At 40.4% G+C, this 12,020-nt stretch overlaps 2 protein-coding genes across 3 annotated transcripts; one reads left to right on the top strand and one right to left on the bottom strand.

Moving 5' to 3' along the window:
• The first annotated feature begins 679 nt into the window (after positions 1 to 679).
• On the top strand, positions 680 to 6,585 carry gng12b (guanine nucleotide binding protein (G protein), gamma 12b). 2 transcript variants are annotated; one of them, XM_039812323.1, is made up of 4 exons: positions 680 to 1,103; positions 1,899 to 1,963; positions 5,357 to 5,477; positions 5,569 to 6,585. In XM_039812323.1, the coding sequence occupies exons 2-4, from the start codon at positions 1,917 to 1,919 to the stop codon at positions 5,692 to 5,694; spliced, it is 294 nt and encodes a 97-aa protein (XP_039668257.1). In that variant the 5' UTR covers positions 680 to 1,103; positions 1,899 to 1,916; the 3' UTR covers positions 5,695 to 6,585. The 2 variants fall into 2 exon arrangements, with proteins under 2 accessions (XP_039668257.1, XP_039668256.1); XM_039812322.1 differs by lacking the exon at positions 680 to 1,103 and having other exon boundaries at positions 1,430 to 1,963.
• A 2,322-nt stretch (positions 6,586 to 8,907) lies between these two features.
• gadd45ab (growth arrest and DNA-damage-inducible, alpha, b) lies at positions 8,908 to 11,068 on the bottom strand. The gene is made up of 4 exons (XM_039810172.1): positions 10,918 to 11,068; positions 10,267 to 10,368; positions 9,947 to 10,154; positions 8,908 to 9,709 (listed from the first exon to the last, which is right to left on the bottom strand). The coding sequence occupies exons 1-4, from the start codon at positions 10,965 to 10,967 to the stop codon at positions 9,596 to 9,598; spliced, it is 474 nt and encodes a 157-aa protein (XP_039666106.1). The 5' UTR covers positions 10,968 to 11,068; the 3' UTR covers positions 8,908 to 9,595.
• Between the last annotated feature and the right edge of the window lie 952 nt (positions 11,069 to 12,020).

A 12,020-nucleotide genomic window follows, 5' to 3' on the forward strand; every position in this document is an offset into this window, starting at 1 on the left:
AAGGAATTCTTCCTTTCCTTTCTTCCGGCAAATTAATCGCCGTTTTGAGGGGCTTAACATACTTAAAAACTCACCAAAATTGGCAGCCAATTCTGGTGAAAAATTACGTATTTTAAAGGTTTCGGGAATAGGCGCACAAAAATCACTCGCTAGCGCCCCCTACAAAATATTTTTTTTTTTAGCCCTTGCAGCACATTTAACGTAGACTCACGAAACTTGGTACACATATGTAGCATGTCTAGACATACAAAAAACATCATTTTATATATAATATTGACTTTTGGTCATAGCACCCCCCGTTGGCAACAGGAAATCAGCCTTATATGACAAACATCATGTGATACTGAGCTGCTGCCTATACATTAACCACGCCCACTTACTGAGGCCACGTCCCCTTTCATAACATTTGAACAGTTTAAGGTAGAGTCTTGTGTGAGGTATCATTGAACTCAGCAGAGAGTTTCTTTTTGATTGTTGATGGTTTGACCCGCCCCCTATGCTGTAGCCACGACCCTTTTTTATAACTTATGACCCGTTTAAGGTAGAGTCTTATGTGAGGTATCAATGAATTTAGCAGAGACTTCCTTTTTTAGTGATAAAGGTTTGCCCCGACCCCTATTCTTTGGCCACGCCCCCTCTCACAGCTAATGAACTGTAGGACGTAGAGTCTTGTGTGAGGTATCACTGAACTCAGCAGGGAGTTCCCTTTTCATTGCTGACGATTTGCAGTGTCTGAGTGAGGAGCGGCGTCCACCAGTAGCCCCAACCGATTTTTCAATGCGGCCGCAGTGTGTACAACCAAGGTGGATTTGATGCGACTTTTACATCAATCTACATTGACATTTGTCACAATTATGCACCGGCGGGAGTTAGCCCTAGACACAGACGGTAAAATTAAAAACTTGACTAGGCCTACCAAATGGAGAACAGTAATGGAGCAAGTCAATGGAGGGAGAGTGAGGTGTTAGACTTAATTAGTGTATGGGGAGATACTTCAATTCAATCAAAACTAGAAGGATCATACCGTAATCGTTCCGTTTTGGAAAAATAGCAAACGAAATGGAGGAACGGGGACACAGGCGAACGTGGCTGCAGTGTCAAAGGTAGGTGAAGAGCCTTAAAGCTTCATTCTTCTCCTCAGCACGTGCTCATTAATGTTACGGCTGCCATTACACAAACATTTTTAAATAAAAGCGAAAATGCTTACTTTCTTTATAACCTACCTAACTTTAGTGCAACAGCGTGCTGCATCTGATGTCATTGTTATTGTTCTTTTGCACATGTGGGTCAGTTCGAAACTGCAAACAGTTCACACTGGAATCTGATATAGGCCATATTTTAAAAGGTAATGTGAACAGCCAAACAAAAAATTGGATCTGAGCAAAAAATCTGAATTAAGCATTAAGACTTGCGGTGTGAACGTAGCCTAAATACATTTTTAAATTTAAAGAATGTGATCTATCCCTCTGATCTCTCCCACCTATATCATGGGAAGGGCAAATCACAAAATACAGTCATAACTATTGTCCCAGTAATTCTTGACAAGCTATGGAGTTTTGTTGAGTCAAGTAATCATTGGCCTCTGTTTAAGTGTATACATATGTTGTTTTCATTAAGGTAATTTTCTGTACTACTGCAACAATAGGTGTTCCTAAAGGTTTGCCTTCTCAATCTGATTTCCCCAATGGCAGAATTCAAAAGTTATCTTAGTTGTCTTTCTCTCAAGAAATGCATTACTAACAGCAATATGATATGTCTATTATTTTGTTTACAGTCATAATAATTTAGCTTTACAAGATAGCTAAGAGTTTTCTCCCTATTTGCAGTTTAGGAGACACAATTAACATTTTCCCCTTTGGATGTAAAGTCTAAAATACACAATGTTCTTGCTATTTCAGGATGCTGATGAAGACTGTATGTCGCAGGACCTTGCTGAACAAAGGATGAACATCAAGACTAATAGGTCAGAAGGTCCCTACCACATCAATATCATGGTAGATGGTCGAAGATTGTGACTGCTCTGGGTGACTTGCTCCATGCTTGTTGGGTTGGCAAGTTGGCCTTATTAAAGTCTCCTGCGATTATGTGAACACCGTCACGTTGGGCCCGCTACTGTTCATTTATGGTGTCCAGCAGGAGAGCGAGCCCTGTGTTTACATTGGCATCGTGTGGAATATACACAGCCGTAACGATCACTACTGTTAGCTCTCTCGGTAGAAAAAAAGAGTTGTAATTCCAAGTCACCCGTTTTATGCACCAGGGATCTGGCATTGGAGAGATACAGGCTCGGTAGAGGTGGCTTGTGTGCTATGCTAGCTTTAGCATAACACCAGACCTGCTGCCCCGCTATTCCTCTCCCTCCTCCGTCTGGGCCGCCTCTTAGACCTGACAACAATCCATGAAGAGCCCGGCGGTCTCGCTTTGTTGTCTGGGATGTTGTGTGTTTAATGAAAGACACTCAAAATAGATATCTGGTGCTCAGGGCCGGTTCTAGCCCTTTGGTTGCCCAAGGCGAGATTGAGTTTTGCACCCCCCCAGTCTCACATTACCAGATCTCCACAGCGTTGTGTCAGCGATAGAGTAGCAATGTATGTTCATTTTAGTTTCTAGCTTCCATGTAAGTTAGATGGCACCAACATTTGGTCTAATCATAACTGGTCTGGCAACCCAAAGGCCAGTGTTTTGTTTCCAGATTTATGTGCATGGTGACTTATGATGGAGGGGGTCTGGGGGTCCACCCCCTGAAAATTTTGAGCATTAAATACTGAACAGTGAATTTTTATTTTTTTTTACCTTTTTCTGAATCAATTTATGCTGGAAATATCTTTATGTAAAGGGAAACAGAGATTACAATCCAAATATAAAAACATAATGGAATATTTTGCAGTAAGGCTCTCAGGCATTCTGTATTGCTTTCATCTATTTATTCTCCTTTGGATCGATGTTTCTAATTATATCTGAGTTAGCACACATGTAGCCTAGGCATCATTTACTCTTCCCACTTTTGCTTCTTTTGTTGAGGAAGTAACCACCTTAAACATGCATATTAAAATGATTCACCTGAATGATATATGAATTCATTTTAATGAATTAATAAACCCCTGGACTGTAATATTTCAGATGTGTTTGAGCAAGATTTCTGCTCATGTTCAAAACTTTGTGCACATTCAAAATACAGTATATCTCATCTGTGTTCTCTGAGGTTTGGAGGAGTTGTGATATTGTGAGAAAAATAAAGTGATAATACAATAGGCTATTACAAGAATAAAGTCCCTATATTTCAGAAAATAATCCACCTACACCATAGTCTGCTGTGCATTACGTGATTGCTCTGTTGTTACGGTAGATCTCAGACCTGCTGACAGACACAGAGCCCCGTTTGAGACGCTGGTGTCTGAATGAGACAGTTTAGGGAAGTGGCTGTAGGCTACGCTGCTCTACATCGGAGTTGGAAACACAAAACTAAGCAGAAATAGGGACCCATCTGCCACAGCATGCCCACAACAGAGCACGTCCATTATAAACCTGAAGCTGCACAGACCACGGAAGGCGCACTGCAGCAGCTCCGTGTCTGTGCCGCTGCTCGTCTCTATTTTTACAGCGAGAGTGGACACTTCGCGACGCACAGGTCTGCTTCAGAGCTAAGTGTGTTTGCCCGTAGACTGGAAAAGTCGCGTAATGAAAGGTTGACAAGTAAACGTGTGGCTGAGGGGGCGCCCTAGGATGATCATGTTTAATAAACACGTTTTATTTCGCTTGTCGTTCTAATTCTATTATTAATGGGAAGTAGACCTAAGGGCGACATGGCGCCCCCAACACTTTTGACGCCCTAGGCAATCGCCTAGGTCGCCTATAGCAATCGCCGGCCCTGCTGGTGCTGGTCACCGATGTCCAAAAGGTTCTGGCGGGTGTAGGGGATGTTCACAGAACTGACAGTAGTAAAGAAATTCGTGATTCTCACAAGATTTGGCAGGGTGCCAACTACCAAACCTGCATTGTTGGTTTTCTCAGAGGCGTCCCTCCCCTGCTTTGCTATCGGGGCGATTCGCCTTACTACGATTTTGTTTACCATTTAAATGACTTTGAAGCTGTTATATTAAGGTACAAATCTTGCATAGTGTGCCTTTAACTGGGGAGATCCCTCTAGAACTACATAGCTACCATAAGGGCTTTATTTCTGTTTGCATTCGCACCGCCACTTTTTAAAATACACATGCTGTGCAGACTCTCAATTGTCACATTCATCGCATTACATCACTACACTAATTTTAACAACTACAACGCAGCTACAAGTCTTTGATCTATGTTGTTCATAACTGGACTAAGTGGAAGAAACCATTTAAATAGGTAGACTACTTACTTCTTTGGAAGAAGCACAAATATCCTGCAAAAATTAACAAAACAACAAAATCTGCGAGTAGGGCAAGCAAGACGCTCAGCACAGTTAAACATATCACAGGGCATTAGTTTCTAAAAGGATTACTGTCCTTTTTCTTTCGCAAATAAATTTTGTTTTTCTTTTAAAGCAAAAAAGCAGCTAGTCACTGCAACATTTTTATCTGTTTTAGATTATGGAGACCTGGTGTATAGGACCGCTTCAGTACAATGTCTGCATAAGATTGACACTGTTTATCATGCGTCTCTGAGATTTATTACGAATTGTAAAAACTCGACCCATCATTGTGAATTATATTCCAGAGTGGGATGGCCATCGTTGTCCAACAGGAGATCAGGGCACTGGCATATTTTTATCTATAAGGCCATGCTTGGTCTGTTGCCAGCGTACATCTGTAGTTTAATCACACGGAGAAATGTTGGTTCTTATTCATTGCGATCAAATGATCACTTGCTGCTCTTTGTTCCATTTGCCCGTACAGAACTGGGAAAAAGGGCTTTTGTTTTACTCTGCCCCTTCTGCATGGAACTATTTGCAAAAAGACTTGAAATTATCTGAACTTATTTCCTTAAATGCTTTTAAGTCCAGATTGAGAGAACCTGAAATGACCTGTTCAAATTGTAAATGTTTCTAATTATTTGTGTTGTATAACTTTTAAATACTTGTAATTGATTGTGTTTTTGCTGCCTCTTGGCCAGGACTCCCTTGAAAAAGAGGTTTTTAACCTCAATGGGACTTTCCTGGTTAAATAAAGGTTAAATAAAAAATAAAAAATAAAAATAAAAAATTAAATTATTTTGACTTTGAAGGCAGTGGTATTCTCAGCAGCATGGACTTTGTGCTTAATTCCTAGATCCTACAGGAACATCTTGTTGCCAGGAATCATTTAAATAGATGTATTACACTGCATCTCCACACTAATTAATGCATGTACAGTAAGTGTATTTTGTTTCAATCCAGGTTTGTGCACAGCTGTCCAAAAGCTGCATTGTCATCAAAAATGCAGAGCTCTAGTAGCATAGCTCAGGCCAGGCAGATGGTGCAGCAGATGAGGATAGAGGCCAGCATCGAGAGGATAAAGGTGCCTTTATAATCAGTTATTCACACCATTCTGAGTGACTTGTTGACCTGTATGTCAAGGTAGATCAGCATGTGGACTGATTTTTTTACAGGTGTCCAAGGCTTTATCAGACCTGATGTGCTACTGTGGAGAACATGCCAAGAATGACCCGCTGCTCATGGGCATCCCCGCTTCAGAAAACCCTTTCAAGGACAAGAAGCCTTGCACTTTTTTGTAGGGGAATACCTGAACTCTTGCTGCTTTCCTTTGGATTTATGTGGAATAAAAAAAAAAGCTGATAGTAATACTATTTACAACTTATCTTAAGGCCAGTGTTTCCCCCGTACCTTTTCGCATGCCTGCTAAAGTTCAAGGACTGTATTCCTCTCTGCTTTGCAGTCAGATAGCAGTTACAGCAAAGAATCTGCCTGAAGCTGTGGCCTAAAAGGAGCTGTGCCATCGATGGGAGAGTTCCTGACTCTCTAATTATCACAGCACGCATAAACAAGCCCCCTCAATCATTGGTCCAATCAGATTTAGGCTTTCAGCTTTCACCTCTTACTTTCATCAGGCTTGCTTCAGGAAACAGTTGTTGTAGGTTGTGTGCTACTGATAATGAGCACCAGAGATAATAATATCCTGTCGCCGGACGGGTTAACTGTGCTGTCCATTACATGGAGACAAATAGAAAGAGTGGAGGTCCATTGCCACTGATGCACAGCTCCTGCTCCTAATGTCACTATGTTCTGTCTGCAAAGCCTAGGCTTATTACTGTACAGGCAATTTGAAACCTGGTTACACCAGATGACAATGTTAGTTTGAAACATTCCATGTTAACAACTGCTCTAAAACTTCCTCTGATTTTATTATGAGAACCTATGACTGGCAGTGGGTAGCTGTGACTTTATTTACTTTGTGTTGGTGCTCATGCAAAACATAAGCAACTAATTTGAAATTTTACTAGCCATGGCCTTAATAATGAAATGATCTGGCTTCAACCTCACAACTACCTTTTAATCACATAAGTACTGTTGTCTTATATTGTGAAGTCTCATACTATAAGCTGTTGTGTGTATGACAAAATATTTAAAAATGACTCATGTTCAATAATAAATTGCATTTAGCTATATCTCATATGTCCATATATATTATTGTAGGGCACTATGTATGAGTGTATACATACAGTACACAGAGTGTATACTCAACCTCAGTATCTACCTATTGAATATAGCATGCTTTCTGCTGGTATTCATGACATATAGTCTATATTTTGTGGGTAGTAACACTTCCCTGCTTAAACTGCGAGAGATACCTACAATAACTACTCTGACCTAATTTGCACTCATTAGTCCATTTTCGTCCTATTGTTAACCAATTGTCATGCCTTTGTTGGATTCACAGGTCCCCGTGTTCAAACAAGAGGATGAGTGTCTATATGTATCAGGTCAGAAGCACATAAACATTCTTGTTTGCTCTAATTTGTCAGTGGAAGTTATGTGCCCCTGAACCCTGATCAGTCTGTTATGCAGCTCTGAGCAGTCCTTTCTCTCCTTTCTCAGTCTCCTCAGGTTTGATGTTACATCCAGGTCAGGCCAGATTTGTTGGCCTACATTGATGTAACCCTCACTTGAGTCAGATGATGGATAACGCTGGCTTTGTAGCAGCATCGTTTGCAGTGATTGTATTACCTGTCAGTGCAGTGGAGAAGCTCTGGGATAAGCCATTAATCCAGTATCTCTTATATCTCACCTACTTTTAGTGGCCCCTCCCTGTGTGACATGAAAGCTTTACTTTGTCATGTTTTGTGTCTCATCCAGTCCAGTGTGCACTTGGCTCTAAAAATGTTTCAGTTCTGCTGATTGCCAACTACTCTGAAAAAGACAGCAGCAAAACCTCAGTGTCATTGAAAAAACAAAACTATTGTTCTGCCATAGACTGTGGAGCTGAAGGGACTCTAACATCAGTTCAGTGGAGTGTAGAGCTGCATGTTTATGCTTTGTGCACATTTTATCACATTTGCAAACTGCACCCCTTTAACTTCGGTCAATTTAACACAAACCCTCAGGCCACTCTGTCACACCCCACACTATTCTCCAGTCTTCCAGTCAGTCCTTCATTTTGACACACTTTTCCCTCCCAACTGCTTTCCACCACCTGATAGGACCACTGGGAGAAGATTGTTGTCCTCTTAATATCCCCGGCTACACACTGACATCTCTGCAGCAGGTCAGCCTCTCTGCACACGCTGCCTGTTAATTAAAAGTGTGACTATTGTCAGTGGTCAGGGGGAACACCTCTATTCACAGGGCTATGTTTGCCATGAAGCTAAAGTACTGTATAGCTCTAGCAATGGAGACCTGAATAGCCCTGACTCATGCATCTATTGTCTTGTGACCCTCTGTGTAGGCTTTGTCCCTCCCCACTCTGCGCAAGCACCAATAATTTCTGGTTTTCTCTTTTTGCATAGTCTGAAACGGGTCTTCAATATGTTTTTTTTCCTTGCCCCTGCTATTTTTAATCCACCTAGCAGTAAATTTAGCTCTGATTCTGTAGGTGCAAAAGGCCTTGAATAATGAGCTGTCATGATGATCACCATCCCACTCAGAATCATACTACAATGGGAATGCTCCTTCCCTGTATGTAACTACTCAATATGTGCGAAAGGTAACATTTTACTGATATTCCCATGCAGGAGAAAAGCTGATTTATGTACCTTTACTCAAGTACAGTTTTGAGATGAGTACTTCCATTTTCTACTACTTTATACTCCATTACATATCAGAGGCAAATACTGTACTCTTTACTCCACTACTTTTATTTGATAACTTTAGTTACTTTGCAGATTCAGATTAATCCAAAATATTATCAACATATGAAATATGATAGTATATTATAATAATATTATAGGTTTAGATCAAATTAGCCAGCTGCAACAGTTAATTCATATGAAATTATAATCCAAAAATATAATATGGGCCGTTCTGCATATTGTGTACTTTTAATTTCAGTACTTTAAGAATATTTTGATGCAAATACTTTTGTACTTCTACTTAAGTAGATTTTTAAATGCAGGACTTTGTCTTGTAAGTAAATAGTATTTCCAGTGGTGCATTGCAACTTTCCACCACCTCTTGTAGCAGATTTACAAAGTTCTATGTCAAGTTGTAAATAACATATCTTTGAAAAAATTGGTAATCATTCTAACATTATCATGCTTTTGGTCCAAGAGATGCACGCTGCAGAACTGTTAGAAAGATCATGTTCCTTCTTTAACCTGCCCAGGCAGTGACATGACAGGACAAAAGCCAAACCCTGTGAGGCAACATGTTAAGCTTCATATGTGCCAGCTGTGGGCACAGGAGGCATGCACTGTTCAGGACACTGTGTGACTTCCTACAAGCATGCTAAACCTGTAGTATACCTGCAAAATCATCAAGGCAAAACCACCCTGTAAACTGTTGGTTGTTTGTTTATTTCATTAAATTTAACAAGGCAGAATTCAATGAACTATGCACAATAAATAGATTCATTAAATTAATAACACATCAACGCAATAGTTAGTGGACAAATCTAAACATTGCATTGCCCTTAAAATAATAACAATAAACTGAAAACTTTCCCTTTTAAATTATCAAAGTGACATGAAGTCTTGAATACGATTACATACATGTGCTGTTGAAGAAATGCTAGGATTTGGTCGAATTTTCATGAGGAATTCTTCAAGCTGAGAGCTATGACTGGTCCACTCCAGCATGGTCCAGTTTTTGGAGTCTTGTCAACCGAGGCTCTCTGTCTACTTTGACCCAGTCCTGGCTTGTGCTCACCATCACGTGTGCTTGTCTGCTCACGTTTCCTGTAAAGGCTTCTTTCTTGGCAGAGAAAGGCACTGTCATACATTGGAAATCCTGGAACACAGACTGCTGAGTCACTCTTCCTTGGCACACGAGTTCACCATGACCTGGGAAATTTGTTGGAACATTTGGCTGCTTGTGTTCTTTTTTTCTGCCCCTCCTGTGTCTCTCTCTCTCTCTCTCTCTCTCTGGGGCACTTTCCGAAGGAGTCCAACACAGACATTAACACGGGCCTTGTGCAGTTACTTTTTCCCCAATGCACAAAAAACATTAATATTCCAAGCAGTTTCATCGGTCGGGCAGGTTGATAACAGGCACCCACTGATCCAAACAACGGCTTTCTCTGCAGAATCTGGTCACTTTGCTTAGTGCTGGGTCCTTCCACAGTGATGACTGGGGATTCTGCAGAAGAAAGAACGAAGTAGTTACCATCTGCTGATTTATGAAATGTGCAAACAGACTGAAATTATTCTGATTGCACAACCATTGTTAGCAACTGTTCCTTGCAAGTAAAGACAATGACCTCGGTACTAAAACGGACACTAACTAAGGCAAAACAACTCTCTTTCCAGTCTGAAGGGAAGTGAGCAATATGCAGCAGTACTATAGTAAACAGCAGACATGAGTAATGACACTTACAGTAACTAAAACACAGTGCAGGTCAATGGGCTCCCCTCCGGATTTCACTCCTCCGAGTATTTCTGCCAGACGCCTCATGTTGCTCACCCGCAGGATGTTGATGTCATTCTCACAGCAGAATGCCTGGATCAAGGTGAAATGAATCTGGAGAGCCACATCCTCCTCATCGTCTGTGGCCAATAGACACAACACTACATTGTCTGGATCCCTAGCAAAGACAATAACGAGTTGTAAGGAAAAGGAAATATGTCTCACGTTTCTCATAAGAAGATTAATTAACTAAGAGCTAAGGCTACAGTAGAATCATATTGTTAACTTACGCATTTAGTGATTTTGCTGCCTCATAGACTCCAACGGTGATGCAACCCTGAGGCAATGCAGAGCTCAGGACCTCCTCTAATGCTTTAGGCACCGATTCCATCCTGAGGAAATAGACATTTGATACATGTATTTAAATATCAGCCATCAAAACATACAAGAACACGGTCAATGCGAAAGCTAACTGCTATTTCAGATTTATATGTCCATATTATTCAGTAATGATATGCACAGACTGAAATGTGTTAAGACATAACAATATGAACATTTCTGCATCATAGTACAGATTTGACATCGAAATATTAAACACGTAGCGTTGAGCTAATTAAACAACTAGCACAATTAGGTTAACGCTAAGCTTACTCTAGCTTTAGCTTTAGCGTTAACCTAACGTTAGAGCGACTATGTTACTGTTGCACTTGTGTTAACTAGTTAGCTAACGTTACAGTAACGTTAGACTAGGGACAAACTATCGCTAAATGACAGCCAGAGCTGACAGTATGAAAGAAACCTTACTTGACATACAGTAAAATAAAACGTGTCCAGGTTAAGGTCATAAACGGTTCCAGTTGTGAAGTATACATCTAAAACAAGCTAGAACTATAAAGGCAAAAGCGAAGGGAAATGCAAAAAGTTAAACAACACGAGCTAACCTTTCTGAAGAATTCTCTCCACTGGTTTCTTCAAAAGTCATATTGCACATCCGAGCGGTTTGGTGTTGTAAAATATCCAGAGCGAAACTGACTGCTTCTGTATGCTGAGATTCTCACCGTATGCCCGGCAAGTCTAACGTTTCTAGTAGTAAAACCCGCTGTCCCCACAACTTATTTGCATAAACCGGTCCCATTGGTCCCATGGAAATACAGTTTTCAATTTCATCTAATCTTGGTGAATATAGCGACACCTTGTGACTGTGACAGGGCAGTTTACTGGGAAAGGTAGTAAACACGTGCCACAGTTAATCACAAAATAATAGTTCTGATTAGGAAATTATAGCAGCTTTAGAGTGTATCCAATGCACCGGCAAACACAAAGAGAAGTCAGTGAGCCATAAGAAGTAGCATAATTTTAAATTATACTTGGCTACAGGCTATTGCAGTTCCATATCAGCTGCTGATGCGATATTTTCTCATTTTATGTTAAGCATTCCTTCTTTTTCATCTTGTGACAGGATAAGTAAGGACTTAGACGAGTCTGTGTAGCTGTGATGCTCCCTGTTCTCTTCATCTTTTTTTTTTTTTTTAAACATGAAGAGCAAATTTAGACAAAAGAAATCAAGGAGGGAGACAAAAATACACAATACATTAGGCCTAAGTGGTAGAACATACTGTAAGTAATTAGTAAAACTTGGCTGAATTCTATTTAGCAGCTTCAGTTTAGGGTCCTGATATTGCCATAATTAATGTTATAGGCTAGGCCTACCAGTGATTGTACTATTACAAGTCAAAATGCCTGCTGTGAAAAAGTCATAGGCTATGGCACATGAGAATCCAGGAAAAAATGACAATATTGTATTGTGAGTAGGCCTATAGCCTAGAGAAAGTGTAAGAGTATAGTGTACTGTAAATCTAACAGGCCATGACCATAAATGCCATATATATTGTATTCATTTATTCAGAGGCTGATACAAAATGAATGGGGAAAAAAAGAATTAACATGAACAAGTATAGAGTCAGACCGCGAATGCCAGCGTATCTCAATAAGCCTTTATGAGTTAGAGCGCCTCTGGTGGGAATGTAACAAAAACGTTCAGCTT

The sequence above is a fragment of the Perca fluviatilis genome, chromosome 9 (assembly GCF_010015445.1).
Source record: "Perca fluviatilis chromosome 9, GENO_Pfluv_1.0, whole genome shotgun sequence".
Classification (NCBI taxonomy): Eukaryota; Metazoa; Chordata; class Actinopteri; order Perciformes; family Percidae; genus Perca; species Perca fluviatilis.